The sequence below is a fragment of the Mobula birostris genome, chromosome 2 (assembly GCF_030028105.1).
Source record: "Mobula birostris isolate sMobBir1 chromosome 2, sMobBir1.hap1, whole genome shotgun sequence".
In the NCBI taxonomy this organism is placed as follows: domain Eukaryota; kingdom Metazoa; phylum Chordata; class Chondrichthyes; order Myliobatiformes; family Myliobatidae; genus Mobula; species Mobula birostris.
This window is the reverse complement of record NC_092371.1, coordinates 111,206,393-111,226,264: the sequence shown is the minus strand read 5'-3', so window position 1 is coordinate 111,226,264 and position 19,872 is coordinate 111,206,393. Positions and strand designations below refer to the sequence as shown.

Sequence of the window (19,872 nt, the reverse complement as noted above, 5' to 3'; positions counted from 1 at the left end):
TCCTACATTTCCTCTTCCAGAACACCCTGCAGCAAATCAGACTTTGTATACCAGTTCCATTTGTAACCCAGCCAATCTGATGGTTGTTTTTTTTTCACAGCTTTTCTTTGCTCAAGTACTGCCTTTTCACTATTCTGACCCTTGGTTCACTGTAGGGAAATAAATGCTATTATTTTTGTTGGCATGCAAGGTTTCATATCTCAATTTCCATCAGAGCTAGTAATGTTTCTTGGTTCAATAATGCTGTCTCATGGGAAAAAAAACTGTTGCACTTGGTATCTTCATCAATCTGACACATACTGAGCCAAATTATTTCTGCATGTAAATTAAATTAGCTACCTGTTAAAATGCTGAGAAGAAAGTGGCAGTTGTGGCTTCTTGTTTACAAAAAACACTATTTCTTTACCACAACCTTTATACTAAAAGCAATACAATCATGGGCACTTCTTCAAACTTTCATTTGCCAACATTATCACTGTCACTATCTTGTGTAATTTTCCTACCACACTGATATCTGATGAGTAGATTTTCACTTTCTTAATCCAGAATCACTGATGTTATTTGGTGCACCAATTACAGTTATTACTCTCAATATTCAAACTGGAACAAATCTATTGAACATTAAGAATCGAGCAGCATGTTTACAGCAATACTACTACTCACTTTGAGATATCATTAAAAAAATCACCCTTAAAAGATCCTTCAATACATGGCTGCTTACTTTCACAGATACGCCTGAAGAAATATTACCAATAGCTTCAGACTGACAAGTGAGCAGAATGTCGACGTTCAAACATTAAAACAACAATCTGCAGCTCCATGGCAGTTTATCGCGAGGGCTACAAGGAATCATGGTATTTCCACCTCACAAATTTGATGCAGTTTTCAAAGCAGAAGCACCTCTCGAACAAATCATTTTATGTAATATCACCTCAGTGTAACAATGGCCTTAGATTTGGATGATTTGAATGAAATTTGTGTAATCCTTGCATCTTCCCAATATAATTTTAATGTTTTGCTCAATAGGTCTTCAGCAAAATATACATCAAGCAACTATTCTATACAAAGAACCTCATTAAATAAGCAGATGATGTACAATACACTTTGTATATGCTGACCAGATTGTATCAAATTTTTTTGACAGGATGAAAATGGAGCACATTGTACCCAACTTTAATTATGGATATTCATTTAGAAATCAAATGATTACAACATTAATTTTCTTCAAGGACAAATTAATGGAGTCATCAGATAAATGTAACGGAGAGGGATCAAAACTGTGGAGGCTATGATATTTTACCCAGTGTTCAAGTCATAGGTGCGTGTTCAGATAGAGATATGATTATCTTATTTTGCTGCCCAAACCAACGATAAGGGAGTTAAGCTTCCTTCACATAAACACTGAAATCAAACTGGCATCAAACTGCAATTTATCAAAAATAGATGAAAGAAAGAAAGTTAAATTTATAGCGGTCTTGATGCAAGTACTGCATTACATTTGGGAACAAATAGACTAATACCCTCATTAAAACAGCAGACTAATGAAAGCTGTTTCAAACATTTCAGTACTGTTACTTGGTTATAACTAAAATTAATCATATTTTCCAACATCAGTGACAAGACTTGGGTTAATCATACAGTTGATATAGATTTTAAATCTGAGCGTTATGACAGCCCCTTATGCAAGTGGTTCAAATGGGATTTTTAAACAATTTAATAACATTTAACTTAATATCCAAATGAAGGCTAGGCCAATCTAATACTTAATCCTGATCTGAAGGTGGCTCAAGATGTGCAATCAAAGTTGATTGGAAACCCTAGCAAGAAAGTGAAGCTGAGGAAAGCAAGCAACCTATAAAACAGTTCTTAGACATTTTTTTCTGTTTGCGAGCAAAATTAGACCGGGAAGACATAGATGTTGGATGCTTGAAAAATACTAAGGACAGGAGGTAAAAGGGTGATGTAGAGTTATGGGGAGAAGGGGGCAGGAGGGGAGGGGGAGGCAGTGAGCGGGGGTGGGGGAGTTGGTAGGGGGAGGGAAGGGGTGGGGGGAGTTGATGGGGAAGGGGAGGTGGAGTGAGAGGGGAATCAAAATGGATTGATGACTTTTCTTATATAAAATTAACGTCATCTTGCTACAGAGAATGGCTTATTGCATGGCACACATTAATAATTTAAGATTTTACTACCAAAAGCTTCATTTTGAAATTATCACTACTATCTGCAAATATATGGGTACTAATAAATTCGGAACTGAATGGTCTTAGAATAATATATACAGTAGCTGTTGTGGCAGGAGTCACACTAAATTCCTGTTCCAGTGTGTGGATCCTTTGATCATATACAGCTTAAGAAGGGAGAAGTAATTGTACAGTCTAAAGAAGCAAAGTACAATAACCAAAGGATATTCTCGAATGCTGCATAGTATTCATTACAAGCAAGCAGAGAAGGATGGATACAAATTACTGTTAATGATAGTCAGCTCATAGGAAGAGAGAAAATTCATTAGCATTTAAGAAAAAGAGATTTCTATGACCTACAGTTGTTTCATTATGATTCACTTAAGTAAAAGAGAAAAAAGCCAATACAATATTTACATAAGCAAGTCCCTTAATCTCAGTCATCCTTGATTGGCGAAGTGCTTTATAAATTTCTATCCATTAATAAGTGCTTTCATTAATTAGTAGCAGCACAAAACAAAAGCTTTGTTTTTGTGCAGATTCAGACCAATCTATGACTTGGAAGATGGATATAAAATACCTTTGCTTAGTTTTCAGTATATTAAATTGATATTTATTCCACAACTCTATACTTGTCTTACAATTCTGACGCATGCTTTTGTTCCACTAAAACTGCTAATACGAATGTAATTAATGGAAAAGTGATTAGTAAATAATTATAATGGGTAAACAATATCTCAGCATGCAAGTACTTTTCCATTAAATTAGGTAACAATTCCACTCACCCAAAATTCCTTCCCTTTTAAATTATCCAGCCTCGTAACTGACATTCAATGTTATAGAATAGTACAGCATATTAGAGGCCCTTCGGCCCACAATGTTGTGCTGACCCTCAAACCCTGCCTCCCATATAACCCCCCCACCTTAAATTCCTCCATATACCTGTCTGGTAGTCTCTTAAACTTCACTAGTGTATCTGCCTCCACCACTGACTCAGGCAGTGCATTCCATGCACCAACCACTCTCTGAGTAAAAAACCTTCCTCTAATATCCCCCTTGAACTTCACACCCGTTACCTTAAATCCATGTCCTCTTGTATTGAGCAGTGATGCCCTGGGGAAGAGGCGCTGGCTGTCCACTCTATCTATTCCTCTTAAGATCTTGTACACCTCTATCATGTCTCCTCTCATCCTCCTTCTCTCCAAAGAGTAAAGCCCTAGCTCTCTTAATCTCTGATCATAATCCATACTGTCTAAATCAGGCAGCATCCTGGTAAATCTCCTCTGTACCCTTTCCAATGCTTCCACATCCTTCCTATAGTTATGAAAGTTAAAATCAATTTCAATCAATAAATATGGCATTTTCCTCAACCTGAATCTGTATTTTAATACTTGATATCAAACTAGGACATTATTCTCCACAGTACAGTGGTGGTTAAGACAAATAAATTTGAAGCAGCTTTACATAATTCACTAAGCAAGAAAGTCAAAAGTATGCATCTTTCTCAGAACACAAGTCAAAAGCGTAAAAAGAATACCTGAGCTTCCCAAATTTAAAAAATGGACACATTTCACCACGGGAACAAGTCTTTCACATGCAAAAAGATTGAAGCATGCAAGCAGAGAAATATTTATTTGAAAGCGTGGAAGTGCCAGTGCTTGCAGCATCCTAGCTGCAGATCTGCTTCCAGCAGATCGGGCAGTTCAGTCAAAGCTTTAACTGAGACGTAACGATGTCACACAGTTTCCCACTGCAGAATGTCACTGGGATAAGCTGTGCTGACTGCATTACAGATGACTTTGGTAATCCTCTTTCAAGGGTACTAACTGGTGAATTTATTGACAACTTTCAGTGGAGCTGCTCTCATTTGATACTGGTCTCCCTCCTCCTCAGCCTCACAAGACTTGCTGACAGTGGTCTCTGCGTAGGTGTAGTGAGAGAGCCAAGATGAATCTCTGCACGTTTAATGCTCTGCTTCTCTAGTGATTTCATATTCCCTTGACAGACAAGTTTGCAGATCTGCTATTAGTAAGTACTAACAAAACCTAACATGTAAAAGTACCCACAAACATAAATCAATGTATTGAATCTGTTCAGTGCTGAGGAATTTTCAGAGCACAAACTTGACTTTTGCTTACCAAGTCACTTGCTGCATGCATTAACACAAACACACACAAAAATGTCACCCTCTCATGTAACTTAATGCACCCTCTTCTTTAATAATAAATCACAATAAAGATGAACTCTTAACCTCTCAATCTAGGACCTCCTTTTGGCCCTTGCACCTCATTTGTCTTGCTGCACTGCATTTTCTCTGTAACTGTAACACTATTTTCTGCATTCTTCGATTGCTCTTCCCTTTGTACTACTTTGATGTACTTAGGTTTTGGATTGTTATATAGATGGCATGCAAAACAAAGTTTTTTGCTGTATCCTGGTATAAGTGACAATAATAAACCAATGAATGAATTAATCAAGTCTCACAAAAAGAAACACCATTTACCTGAAACTCATCAAAACACAACAGGCAGGTCTCATTGCTGATTTCTGTGGCAATAGGTGCTATCGGATCATACGATTTTGCCATTAAGCCAGGCTTCCTTTTGGGTAAGGTCTGCTTTAACCGATGAATTCCTGTTGTGAGTGAGTTTGAAAACAATTAGATATTCATATTTCTACAATTAATTTTAAATATATGAAACAGAAGTGCCTGCCCCAGATAAAAACAATTATGTTGTTTGCTGGCACGCACTTGATTTTAATGAGCAGCTATTCTCCCATGTAATAACACAAATGTTCGAAGACTTTTTCCACTTTATTTCAATGTGCCAAGAGAACATGACAAGCACAATTCTCAGCAAAAATGAAAGGGCACAACTCAATGACAATATTAATAGAAACTGTTGTTTTTGATTACCTGTGCCTTATACGGTTTTCACAAATATCTGGCAAATGCTAAATTGTCCATTTTGGCTTGAAAAGTTGAAAAAAAACTACTAAGTGGTAAGTGATGGCAGAAATCCAAAGTACAGAGGATTTGGGCTAGTATGCACGTGGCAAGTGATTCAGAAGGTTAACAATGCAACTGTTAATTGCAAGAGGAATCAAATTCAAAAGTATTGAGGTTGTGCTTCATTTATATAAAGTATTGGTGGAACCTTACCTGCTGGTTTCATCAATATAATCACAATACCACTGACAATAAGCTCAGCTGCATCAACCACATTCATACAATGGTTGCAAATGCAATTCACAGACTGGATTTCCTCTAGCTAATTACTTGCCTGACACCTCAAGGCCTTTCTACCATATTGAAGGCACACGACAGAACTGTGGTGTTTTGCTCTTCATCTGGCTGCATGAGCACATCTCTAAAAACCACCCAAAAAGCTCAATACCATCCAAGACCCAACAGGAGCCTGCTTGACTACAACCCAACCATCACCTTAAATGTTAATTTGTTCAATGTACCATCTACAAAAGTACAGGCTCAGGCTACTCCAACAGCACCTCCCAAGCCTAGCACCAGGGGAAAACAAGGGCTTCAAAAGAATGGGAACACTATGCCTTGTACCAACTCCCTAACTAATACCTTGTGAGAATATCTTTACCACAAAGATTGCAACTGTTCAAGTAACTATTCAAAGACTGTTTGTGTTCAATGCCCAGATTGTGAAACGTGTCTGAATTTAATAAAAATTATCGATACAATTTAATAAAAATGATCTCATAGCTCACCAACAAAGGAACCACTGTTGTGGTTTGGTGAATTAACTCCTACCTCTCAAGCGGTTAAATATCAGCTTTCAGACACCTCCTCATACCCCCCTCTAGACCACAGGTTCACCATACAGCATCAGGCCTTTGTCTCCCATAGAGCTGTGAACTGTACTTCCCTTGAGATCTTCACTAACAGTTTCTTGCCTTATCACTCACAACTTCTCATGACCCGTTTCTGCCGCCTGCCCAGTAACCACAAGCAGGATCGACTGAGTCCACCCATTGCTTAAGCCTGCTCTTGCCCCACTGAGCTTATTTCTATCAGATCAATGGTGTCGCTATGGGAACTCACATACTCATGTTCTGGCAGATACGCTTTCTGTTGCAGGCCTACTTGGTCTCACTCCCTTACCCCACTTTCCAGAACATTGATGGCATTATAGGTGCTGCTTCCTGCACTCATACTGAACTGGAAAATTTCATACACTTGCTGCCAAATTCCACCCTGCTTTCACAGTTACATGGTTTACCTCTGACTCTTCCCTTTTTGGAACCCTCCATCTTCAACTCCGAGGATAAGTGAGTGCCCAACATCCCTTACAAGCCCTGAGATCCCATAGCATCTTGAAAATACTTTTGACACACCTTAGCAGCTCGGAAGATTCCAGATGTTTCATTTTCATTGTAGCTACTCAAAACGATAAATCTTACCTCTGAGACGTCTTCTGTTTTTGTTAACCAATGATTTGTGTTTTATATTTCATTTGGTAAGAAAAAAGTGAGTAACTATTTCAACCAGCTGGAATGGCTCTAGCCAGAGAATAAATATTTGAGATATCAGGTCAAAGGGTATATGAGGGTTGGGGGGAGGAAAAGATTCAGTAAATTGTTGTGGTTTGAAACATACAAATTGAAAGGATGGTGGAAACAAATTATATATTATTTTTAATGAATGCTAACTTAGAGGATTGCAGTAGAGTATGGATAATCAACTATGAGTACCTCCCAGGGAAGTTTGAGAAAGACCCAAGGTAGAAGTTGAGTAAAGACTCTTACTTATTAGAAAAAGTCTACATTAGAAAGAGAGTAGCATCTAAGGAAAAGCAAAGAACCACAGAGATCAAAAGGACTCCAATTCAAAACTAAATCAATTAAATACGAATCCAACAAGTAAAGTAAAACAGCGGATTTCTCGAAAATAAGTAAATATTGTCAATGGCTTCACAGTGCAGACTTGGGGAAGCAAAGTAATAAAATCAGATTAGACATGTCAGCAACTTAAAAAGAACAGTGATAGCATGACTGTGAGGATGTAATTAATAAAACAAGATTGTGCCTTCTGCCCAAGAGAATAATCATTATGCAAATTAATGAATTAACTGAGCAGGAGACAAGGAAAGATGGGGAAAGAGCTGAAAGCAAAGGTACTGAGGGACAAATGAAGAGGGGATCTAATAATGACAATAACAGGTTGACTGTGTGTTAGCTTAATTAAAAAAGCCAAGCAAAAAAGCACAAAGAACCAAAATTAAAAGGTTTAATTATGACATGTGTATTATTAAATAAACAGTTAAAACAAACCCAAAAAGTAATTAAAATGAGATTTTTTTTCCTTAGTGTTATAATTGATGAAGTAAGCTGGTGGGACTTGACCAGGTGAACATGATGGATGAAAATGGAAAACCACCATCAGTTTTTAAAGCAATGTGACTAGCTGCAGTAGAGAATGGGCACTAGACAAAAGTTGTGCAGGATTTTTCGTGTGAAGAAAAAAGCAATAAAACTTCTACCACACGATGGTGCCACCACCATCTGGGAACCAGTGGAAATGCTTTGCTACACTCTTGGAGCATTGTAGAGTTCATTTCCAGGATTAGAGGCTGGCATGAATAATTGGCAATTTGTTCTGGGCCTAATTTACCCAGAGGCAGAGAGCTGGATAAGCTTGCCCTTCACACCAAAGATGTCCTGCAAAACAAGAGGGGACTCAAAGCAGTGGGAGTCTCAGGTTTGTATGTTAAGGCCTTGCTCCCAGAATAGCCTGATGGCTATCAACAGCTTTTAACCTATGTGCAAATCTAAGAAAATACCAAACAATTACAAAAAGATTAGAAATGAATGTCTTCACCATCCATATTCAGTTCCAAATTCAGTAGTGGAGCAGGATATCAGGTGTCCCAGTGATCAATCTTTGGCTTCTCTCTCACTTTGTATTGGAATGAAAAGGCATTCATGTTCAAGATAAGCTAAGACTGTGAATACTGAAGTCCCCTACAGATAGGAGGATAAAGGTAAATGAGATAAAGGAATACAGGAAACCGATGACCTATTATTTTCTCAAGTTGCAAATAACCACCAGCTGAATAAAACAGCCTCTTTATATTTGTTAATTACAATGCAAGAACCATACAATTCCTTTTAAGATCCTCAAGACAACAGAGACTTATGGAGAAGAGGAGTTCGGTGGGTAATAAAATGGATGAGTTCACGGCGCTAGCCAGGCGTCAGAGAACGTTTCGGGAGTGCAGTGTTATGTGTTTCACTGGAACGGGGCTGCACGAGGACATACCCGATCAAAACTTTTCCATGGGCGGCTTCCAGACCGTTCAGGCTGACCGGAAGTGCACTGAGAGCGGTAAGCGTAAAAGAGTTGGGTGCTTACTGTTCTGGTTAACAACAGATGGTGCAATCTGGGTCATATTACGATCGAGGAACGTGTTTGTAGACCGGATATTGAACTTTTTTACTGTTGGACTTCGGCCATATTCCACCGAGATACAACACTGGGCGGTACAGGCGGTTGTTCCTGCCTGTGGCCATCAAACGTGCAGCTCCTCCCGTGGAGGATCAGACACCCTGAGCCAATAGACTGGTCCTGGACTTATTTTCCATCTGACATAGTTTGCATTTTGTTGTTTGATTGTTTGTGGTTTTGTATTGCTATATTTATGCTCTGTTCTTGGTTGGTGCGGCTGTAACGAAACCCAATTTCCCTCGGGATCAATAAAGTATATCTATCTATCTAGATGGTCCTCAAGTACATGCCACTGAACACTGTCAATGTTAATTTCCTTCTTTTATAAAGTAATGGACATGATCTTGGTCAAACATCAAAACCAAGACGAGGAACTCTCATATGGGGTTAATAGGATGGATGGGGGGGGGGGTGGAATTACAACTCTGAAAATAGAAAGTTCATGGCAATTCAGCCATTTAGTGAATGTTGCAAGATCAACGATCCTAATGAACTCAATGTTTAAAATATGCACAACCACTCCAGGAACTCAGCATCGACAACATTCATTAGTCAAATGGTTCCCTCTGTTGCATCACAAAAAGACTGAAGGGCAACATTTCAACCTCTTGCAGTGTCATTAGCCCAAGTACAACTGGAAAGTTACACAAATTTAAGAACTGTTTTCGAACAGGTCCTGACACTTACTAAGGAATTGGCTGAAACTGTCCACATTCATTGTACCAGGTTTTCAGACAAGACAACACTTACCCAACACCAACCTGGACTAAATACAAACCCAGATAATGATATTACAGTGTTCCAGTTTAATACAATGTATATACCATCAAAAAGGAAAAAATCATACATTTTCCAAGCAATTATGCTTCTTTGTTTTGATCATTTCCAACATTCATTGAGGTAGTGTGTACCTCATCCATTTTCTGACACAGTTTCAAAGGACCTAACTTTCTGAGCCAACGTACTTTCCAATCCACCAACCTTGCCCTGAAAACAGCTTATTGGAAGTTTTGGCTCTGGCTATTCTGTTATTTTACTTCGTTTTGAGAATCCTGCCTAATAGCAGTATAATTGAAATTATAAATGTTAAGGAATAATGGGTGTGAAGTCACACACACTTCCACTCTGTTGCAGAGAATCAGAGATACAACATACTTAAACATCACTGCTGTATTTATGCAGATAATCGCCATTTCTGGTGCCTTATTTGAAAATATCTTACTTCTATGGACATCCAGCATGAAACCATGAAAATGTACTCGATTCTTCCTTTTAACTGTTGAATGAGAATAAAACAGGTCCATCAACATTGTTTTCCCAGAACCTGTGAAAATCAAAGATGAAATTTTGTGTCACATAAAGGCTAAAAATTAATTGTTCTCCCTCCTTAAAAGCAAAGCAGTAGTTTATGTAACATTTTACTTTCAGATGAAATACAATGTTTATAGCCAACACACATGGAACATTTGACAAGGACGTGGACAACAGGGTGGGGGGGGTGGAATAAGAGTCAATGAAGACCACGATAGTTTAATTTGGCAACACAAAAAGCATAACCATGGAAGAAGTTACTCTGGAAACTCAGCAGATCTTAAACCTCATGTGTGAAACATTTATGTTACTAGATTAGCAATCTTCTCCGAATGATAATCTACAGACGAGTTCAAATCTCACCATGGCGAAATGCATTGTAACTATATAACGACAAAATAGTGGCAAGAATAGTTCATATGGCCACTCGAACCTGTTGCACCATTCAGTAAGATGAAATGCATTTTATCCACTTTCTGTCTGATCCCCAAAGTGTCCAATAGTCACTAAATTTCAGCCTTGAGTGCACAAAGCCACTGACTGTCCACAGCTATCTGGGGAGAACATTTCAAATTACAACCTTCTTAAGTAAAACACAGATATCACTTATAATTGTAAGATATGTTTTCCAGCATTCTATTTACAGGATGTACAGATTGTTACCAAGGCTGACAGTGATCCTCTTTTCCTAAACATTACTTGGACATTTCAGGGAACAGCTAAAAGCCAACTAAATTGGTGGGTTTAGATTCAGATAAAGAAGGCAGATTTCATTCGCCTAAGGCAAATAATGTGTCAAATAAGTTATTATAATTCATATAGTCCATGTATATTATGTATGCTTATTATACCCTGATTTATTCCATGATCTTAATGTATGCAGATAACAAGATGAGGATACAAAGATGGAAGAGCCCAACAATAAATGCAATGATAAGTATGCCCAACCATGTTCATCTAGAAGTGCCAAATGGATGATCTCCACCATTACAGAAAACAACTGCCAACCAATTCATTTCACTCTACTTGATATCAATAAACAGCTGAAAGCACTATACGTAACATGGACAATTTCCTGCGGTACTGTCTGCCTATGCTTCAGAACTAGCTGTCCCTTTAGCCAAGGCAGCACGTGACTGAATGCGGTATGTAGGCACCCTGGTAAAATCTAATTCGATGGGCAAAGTGAAAACATTCCAGTAGTGCTGGCATACTTTGTGTGAAGGAAGATGGCTGCGTGGCTGTCGGAGGCCAATCAGCTCAACCTCTGGGCAGTAGTACCAGGGTTCCTCTTGTGCCCAACCATCTTCAGCAGCTTCCTCCCATCACAAGGCAATGTTTCCACAATTCCAACCCTGCCTCTCTAACCTGCTATTAGATCACATCCATTTATTTCTATTGGGTGTCATTAATTTTCATTCTTAAAATGCACAAAATATGCATTCAGAGCAAGATCCTTCTGTTTTCATCTATTAATCATTCTTCTCAGTTCCAGTTATAACTGGAGGCATATTCTCATGACTGTGCCTCAGTCTCTTACATTCCGGCTGTCAATGCTCTGTAATATATACTATCATTTCCTTCTCTCTCTTTCCTTAGCTGTTAAGGTGCTAAGTAATGTATGGCTGTGCAAACAGATCCAGCCTCTTATTTCAATTTACCTGGTCATGTTTAATGGAAGATTAGCTAATGCATTATAATGCTAGAAATGTCTAAGGAATAATGTATATGGGAGCCATGGTAGTGTAGCGGTTAGTGATGTTATTTATAATTTGGGATGTTGGAGTCTGGAGTGCAAGTCTGACACTGACTGTAAGAAGTTTGTAGGTCCTTCCCGTGAGTGTGTGGTTTCCTCCAGGTGCTCCAGTAGGTGCCTGGAATGCACTGCCAGGGGCAGCGGTGGAAATAGACACAGTAGCAACATTTAAGAGGTGTTGGTATAGACACATGAACAGGCGAGGAGTTTAGGTATACAGACTGCAGGCAGATGCGCAGTTTAAATTGGTCTCGTAATCGACACAGACATTGTGGGATGAAGGACCTGTTTCTGTGCTGGACTGTCCTATATTCTGTTAAATACAAAGCAGCTAATTAGCATGACTGGGAACAAAGTAATTATGATTTACACTTACCAACATCCCCATACACATAAAGGCCTTTGGGAGGTTTAGATCTTTCAAAAAACTGCAAACAGAAATACAAAGAACAGAATGTTTCAAATTATTGTTTCATATAGCTAAGTGAAATCTGCAGATCTATGTCTTTGGAAATTATTTTTTAAAATACTGCTCAGCTGGAATTTTCATCAGTTGAGCACAGCAGATATCTGCCAGAGATGGTTATACACACCAAGAGGACCACAAATGATTACACAGTGAGCACGACCAAAACAAAACTGTGTTACCACAGTAGATATACCAACCCTAAAACTAGATCCTGAGACATTTCTTGGGGGGGAGGGGGGGTTGGAACGAAAAGTATAATGAGGCAGATAGATGGAGGGGTGCATCATCTGGATCATTCCTTTAATCTCTCCATGCAGCAGAAGTCTAGGGGAATATGCTCAGGCAACAGTTCTGGGTTTAAATGTATTCAGACAATTCATAATCTAGTACTGGGTTAAAGAATTAAACACATATACTGTATATGTAGCTAGGCTGCTTAAGTCTTTTTCACAGCACTGCAGTAAATTTATGTATTACACTGTATTGCTGCCACAAACAAAAAGTCATGACATATGTGAGTAATGATAAACCTGATTCTGATATGGGTCTGTATTGTGGGAAGGGGGCAGGGAGAAGAGAATCATGGTTGGGAAAAGGGAGGGGGCGGGAAGCACAAGAGAGACATTTTATAATGATTAATAAACCCATTGTTTGGAATCCAATGGACATGTCTGGTGTCTCAGGGCTAGGTGTGTCTGCACCCACACTATCCCCCCGCCCATTCTTGACTTCCACCTGTCCCAAACCCCTCCTGTGGTGCTCCACCCTCGCCATCCCCAACATCCTTTGATCCTGCCAAATTTACAAACTTACTCTCTACTCCATGTTGACAAATACAGTACAGTTCAAAAGTTTTAGGTATCCAAGCTATATGTACTGTATGTGCCTAATATTTTTGCACAGTACTGTACACAGAGATTACCTTTTGTATGACAACATATCCTGATGACTGTATGATCTAGAAACAGCCAACACGGTGAACTGAACAGCATTCAAAGAAATAAGTTCACACGACAAAAGAGATTTTAATTTTAATTGAATGATGCAGAATCATGCTAGTTAACGAGACATGCGCCTGTGAGGAAGTACTAAGTATAACATTTGATTATACAATTACAGTATAGAGGGAAACAACAACAAACTTTACAAACAACACACATTCTATCTTCATTGCCCGAATGGTAAACACCAGAAAACATCGACACCAAGGATTTAGAATTAACGAAAAAATTCTCCCTGCAGTCTGCCTGCAAGTCTCCCATGCTACCGATCACAGAACTTTATCTTTGATAACTGAGCAGTACAAAGATAAAATGGACTATTTTTTTAAAAATGGAAGAAATCTACTCAGAGGAAATGTTTTTCATGAAATAACTCTCAACAAATAAGCTCAATACTGATATAGAACGACTTAAGGTACGTCAGCAAGGAAGTAAAAGTTAGAGCAGAAAAAGAACCAATTACATACAATATTTATTCCAAGGATCACAAAAGATTATTAATACCCAGTTGTACCATAAGGTTTTTTCTGTAAGAGGAAGATTCTTCAGAGGAATTAAGAAATCAAAGACAAGAACTGAAAAAAAAAATGTTTTTGAGTAAACTCAAAGGAAATCCAAAGACTTTTTAAGTAAATAAACAACAACAGAATATCCATGAAAGAACCTATTAGGGCTGGATATGTCACTGGAGGATATTGGTAAGATTCTTAATGCATATTTTGCAACTGTCCTTACAAAAAAGGGGCACTTTTGTTGTAACTGCACCATCAGCATCAAGTGTGAAATACTGAACCAAACTATTTTGTGATTTTTATCAATTTATTCGAGTCATAGATTCGTATAGAAGAGAACCAGGCCCTTTGGCCCACTACATCATGATGAACTTTTTAACCCATCTGCACTAATCCCATTTGGCCACACCGGGTCCATTTCCTTCTTTGCCTTCCCTATTTAAGTACCTGTCTAAATTTCTCTTCTCTTTCAATATTTTTATTAATATATTAATTGCATAAATACAAATACAAAATTCATAAGGATACAAGTAATACGATTACATTACATTTAAATCACAGTAATATGATCACAGTATCCCATATTCCAAATTAATCATGTAGAAAAAAAATTAAATTATGAAATGAATCTAAATATCTCTTAAACCAGTGTTAGAGTAGCAGGTTAGAGTCTTTGGCTCAATAGGCTTCGGCAAGAACAGACTTGGGCAAACACAAGTGGAGGTTCTAAGTAAGTTCCTGGTAATTTTTTCCCCTGCATTCTTGGTCTATTAGTACATAGTTAGAATGGGACCAGAGCTAGTGATATGCTCTTTGTGTGAGATGTGGGAACTCTGGGAGACATCCAGTCTCCATGATAACTACATCTGCATGGAGTACATCAAGCTGCAACTCCTCAGAGACTGCATTAAGGAACTAGAGCTGCAGCTTGATAACCTTTGGCTCATACAGGAAACTGAGGAGGTGATAGATAAGATCTACAGGGAGGTAGTCACCCCTAAGTTGCAGGAGGCAGGTACCTGGGTAACTGTCAAGAGAGGGTAAGGGAATGCGTGCAATTTACGGAGTAAGGTAGATGATCTTGGAAGCTGTAGAATCTTTGTGGGTAGAGTTAAGAAACTAAAATGGTAAAAAGACCCTTATGGGAGTTATATACAGGCCTCTGAAGAATAGACAGGATGTGGGATATAAGTTACAATGGGAGATAGAAAAGGCACGTAAAAAGGCCACTGTTATGAGAGTGATAGGGTATTTCAATATGCAGGTAGATTTGGAAAATCAGATTGGTGCTGCATTCCAAGAGAAGGAATTTTTTGGAATATTTACGAGATGTTTTTTAGAGCAACTTGTGGTTGAGCCTATTAGGGGAAAGATAATTCTAGACTGGGTGTCGTGTAATAAATCAGATTTGATTAGGGAGTATAAGATAAAGGAACACTTAGGAGGCAGTGATCATTATACAATAGAATTCATCCTGCAGTTTTAGAGGGGAAGATAAAGTCAGACGTATCAGTATTACAGAAGAATAAAGGGAATTACAGAGGTATAAGAGAGGAGCTAGCCAAAGTTAATTGGAAAGGGACACCAGCAGAGATGACATGTGAACCTCAATAGCTGGAGTTTCTGGGGGCAATTCAGAAGGTGCAGGATGAATGTACTCTATATTACACTGACTGTTCTATTTATTATAAATTACTATGATTGCACATTGCACATATAGACACAAACGTAACGTAAAGAATTTTACGCCTCATGTATTGGAAGGATGTAAGAAATAAAGTCAATTCAATCCGATCCATCCCAAAGATGAAGAAATATTCCAAAGGGAGGATGAGGCAATCATGGCTGACAAGGGAAGTCAAAGACAGCATAAAAGCAAAAGAGAGGACTTATAACACAGCAAAAATTAGTGGGAATTTAGAGGACTGGGAAGCTTTTAAAAACCTACAGAAGGCAACTAAAAAAGCCATAAGGAGAGAGAAGATGAAATACGAATGTAAGTTAGCAATACTGTAATATAAAAGAAGATACCAAAAGTTTTTTCCAGAGTAAAAGGGAGGTAAGAGTGGATTTTGGACTGCCAGAAAATAACGCTGGAGAGGGAGTAATGGGGACAAATAAATGGTGGACAAACTTAGTAAGTATTTTACATCAATCTTCACTTTGGAAGACACTAGCAGCTTGCCAGAAATTTGAGGAAGATGGAAGACAGAAAATTATAGGCTAGTTATCTTGCTTTAGTGGTTGGAAAGATGTTAAGAGCCCATTATTAAGAATGAGGTTTTGGGGTGCTTGAAGGCACATGACAGACCAAAGTCAGTATGGTTTACTATCCTACCCTTTTTTTCTTAAGGAAAGAAGGGATAAGCCAAGCAACTAGAGACCTGTTCATTGAAATTCACTGGATTTCAGTTTAAGAGACAATATAAACCTTAATTTTAAAAATAAGAGATAACAAAAGGCTATGCCTGAATAACCTGACAATATTTCTTGAAGGAGTAACAGTTGCTCTGGGCAAGTGAGTTTACTGTATGTTATGTGGACCTCCAGGATTTTGATGATGTCTCAAATGACAAGTTGGTCAAAAAAATAAAATCCATGAGATCCAAGAGAAAGTGGGAAAATGTTTCCAAAGCTGGCCCTGTGGCACAAATCAGAGTGGTAGCAGCGTGTAAGGAGACAATATAGCCTACTGAGTCGATAGTGACTATACAACAGCAATCGAGCTAGTCCTGCACACCGGCCAACTCTTAATATTGGTATTGACTTATTATTGTAATCTGTACAAGATACAGTGAAAAGCTTGTCTTGCATAATCACCCTGTAAAGGAGGAAAAGGTTGGTTCTTGTTATGACTGGAAGGCTGCTACAAATCTTTCTTCACGGGACTGTTCACTTAGATACTTATTTTCTCTATACTATTCATTACAACTGAATACAAGTACATGAGAAAGTTTATGGATAATACGAAAATTGGTGATGCAATTAGCAGTGAGTAGGAAATCTTTAGCCCACAGGAGGATGCAAAATAAGTTATGTAGAAAAATAGAAGATATAATTCAACTGAGATTTAAAGCAAAAATTCTCTTCTAGAATACAAAATTTTCTCTAGGATATTGAGTGATTTCAATCAGCAGACAGCCTTCAGAGTGCTTGCTTGGAATCTTAATGGCAGCAGGACATACCAACAAGGTGGCTTAAAAAAAGCACATGGATTGTGTTTGCATATTCTGTATCTCAACAAGTATAAGAGCAGGAAGATTGTGCTGAAACTGTGAACAACACAAATTGGACCACAGCTTAAGGTCTGGTCATCATTAGCATGAAATATGTGAAAGCCAAGGAGATTTATAAAGATGTTGACAGGAGAGAAGCTGTAGCCATGAGGCAAGTTGGATAAAAAAGAATTGTTTATACCATAGGGGAAGTGGGAGGTGGGGTGGGAGGAGATGTTAGAAGTTTAATTGCGAAGTATGAAGTCATGAGGGATCTAGATATAGTGAGTGCCATGGAGTGTATCGGTTAGCGCAACTCTATTACAGCTTGGGGCATCAAAGTCTGGAGTTCCATCTCAGCCATCCTATGCAAGGAGTTTGTAATGTTCCGCCCTGTGGAATGCATGAGTTTTCTCTGGGTCCTTGGGTTTCCTCCCACAGTCAAGCCCAGTAGGTTAATTGCTCATTGTAAATTGTGGTTCAATGCAGAGCATCTTACTCTCAGTAAACTACAAAGATATTAAATTAAAATGCACCATGATATGTAATTCCCATTGTTACGTACCCCGTAACTGGGTTGCCAAACCAGCAGAAATGGATCACGTAGTTGGAGTCTGGATTACTAGAACTAAGAAAGTTTTATTAAAGAAACAAGCAACACAGTAATCGAAAGGATAATAAATGCAACAGTTCAGCAATGATAAACACACATGTGCACAGAATTAAGATAACAGGATCAATCAAGCTCTATCGTTGTCTAGGGGTAAATGACCAATTTCAAAGTGATGCAAAGTTCAGTCCAATTTAGTTCAGTTTGCAGTAATCGTTGCCATGGCGATGGACAATGTGGGAGGAAGGAGAGAGAGAACAAGAACGAATGATCATTCAAAACGGCTTCCACACACAGACCTGCGATATTGCTCACAAGCAGCTTTCGGGCGAGTCCTTTGTGATGTCACCTGAGGTCACCGACTGTGACCCCTCCTCCAGATGCGGTCGATCCTCTGCAGTGAACTTGGCACCCAAGCAAGGGTGGACACACACCGGGTTCCTGCTGATCGTACCTTTCCACCCTGTGCGTCTATGGCTTGGTTCCGCAACCAGCCTTCCAAAACGACTCCCGCCGACTTGCAGGGGGGCACCGCTTCCAGGGTCTCGTTACCTCGTGGTGTCGTGTGTCCTGCCTTAGCGAACTTGTCCCTTTTTATTCCCCTGCTGGGGTATCGCTTGTCCATCACTTCAAACAGTCCAGGGTTCAAAGGGGGAGCCGCTCTAGACAGCTCTCCTTCCCCTTCATTACACATCTCCAAACCATATCTCTCCCTCTCCTGAAGAGAGGTGGCAGACCAACTGCTGATACCCCCGGTGCCAGCACAGGACAGCTACATCTTAATCTATGTGTATTCTCGTCACACCATCTATTCATACAGAACAAATCGCCAGTCCCTCAATGTTTTAACATGCCTCTCCTCAATAAAACCTGCACTAAGTCAAGCATTGTCAAATTTTATTTGATAATTATTGTGAAGAACTGTGGAATGAACTTACTCTGTAAAAAGCATTATTCATTCAGTGGCCACTTTATTATGAGCCCCCCATACCTAATAAAGTGACCGCTGAGTGTATGTTCGTGGTCTTCTGTTGCTGTAGCCCATCCACTTCAAGGTTCAACATGCTGTGCGTTCAAGAGCTGCTCTTCTGCACACCACTGTTGTAACGCGCGATTATTTGAGTTACTGTCACCTTCCTGTCAGCATCAGCAGGGGTAACAGGCAGCTTGGGGAAGTATAGGAGACTTTTAGATAAACACATTAATACGAAGGGAATGGTTAGATACGGATGATTCACAGAGAGAAGTCAACTTTGTGGGTCGGAAGCAATATACGAGTGCAATCTATACTGGAATTTACACCTCTCCAGTCTTTGCAGCCTCTGAGAGCTGTCTGACCTGCTCGCCTTATTTATTTATTTGGCAATACAGCGCGGAGTAGCTCCTTCCAGTCCTCCGAGCCATGCCACCCCAGCAATCCCAATTCAACCTAACCTGATTACGGGACAATTTGCAATGACCGATTAACCTATCTGCTGCACCTTCGGGCTGTGGGAGGAAACTGGAGCACCTGGGGAGAAACGCACGCATTCCACGGGGACTCCTTACAGACACCGCCAGCACTGAACTCCAAACTCCGGCGCCCTGTGCTGCAATAGCATCGCACTAATTGCTATGTTACTGAAGCCTCCCCTCTCAACTTGTGACCTTACCTGTGAAAAGAAATTCTTCTGACCGGTATTGTATCCCTTAAGCAATTCATGAAGCTTCTGTAAACACTGCACGACCCTTCTCTGATGTTCGTCGTGTTTTATACTTCCTTGCCTGACCAACACGTCGTAGTGCTGCAGAGGTCCTTCAACACTTGGTGCAAACCCAGAAACTTTCTGAATAATTTCCACCTCAGTAGCAGCACTGTTTGTTGTTGGCAGAGAATAACCTGGAAGCAAGCAAAAATGAAACTGATTACTTGAATCTTCAATTTTCTGACAACTATAGTTAAGTGTAAGATTGTATTCTGTACTTTTAAAACTGAGGATAAGCTGGTTTTTCATGTCTTTCATATCCTGACTCTCCAGCAGAATAAGCAGATGCCCTTTCAGTACAACTCATTCCAATTTATTTAACCTGTATAATTATTTAGTGATTTAGTCTTTCAAGCTTACAAACTATGATCCTGGCCTGTAACAGTATGAAAAACTCGTAATTGAAAAGGACACCTGGGCACACTCGCAAATTTATTTTGCGGTTTGGCTGCTAATAAGGCACAATCGTCAATTTATTTTTAAAAAAGATACTTGAAAAACTGACACATTCTCATTATATTTTTCCAAATGTTACTAACAATTGTGTCTGAAACTTAGAGACAAAGAATAGTGGCAGCAGTGAGTGAAAGGTTCCTCC

The 19,872-nt window shown here is 39.2% G+C and overlaps 1 protein-coding gene across 1 annotated transcript in view; it reads right to left on the bottom strand.

Moving 5' to 3' along the window:
• Positions 1-19,872, bottom strand: part of afg1lb (AFG1 like ATPase b) — a 134,296-nt gene that overhangs the window by 83,750 nt on the left and 30,674 nt on the right. The window contains exons 2-5 of the mRNA XM_072277609.1: positions 19,182-19,408; positions 12,099-12,150; positions 9,878-9,979; positions 4,684-4,814 (exon numbers count right to left, since the gene is read on the bottom strand). Of these exons, the coding sequence (XP_072133710.1) occupies positions 4,684-4,814; positions 9,878-9,979; positions 12,099-12,150; positions 19,182-19,408 (512 nt within the window). The remainder of the gene's footprint in view (positions 1-4,683; positions 4,815-9,877; positions 9,980-12,098; positions 12,151-19,181; positions 19,409-19,872) is intronic.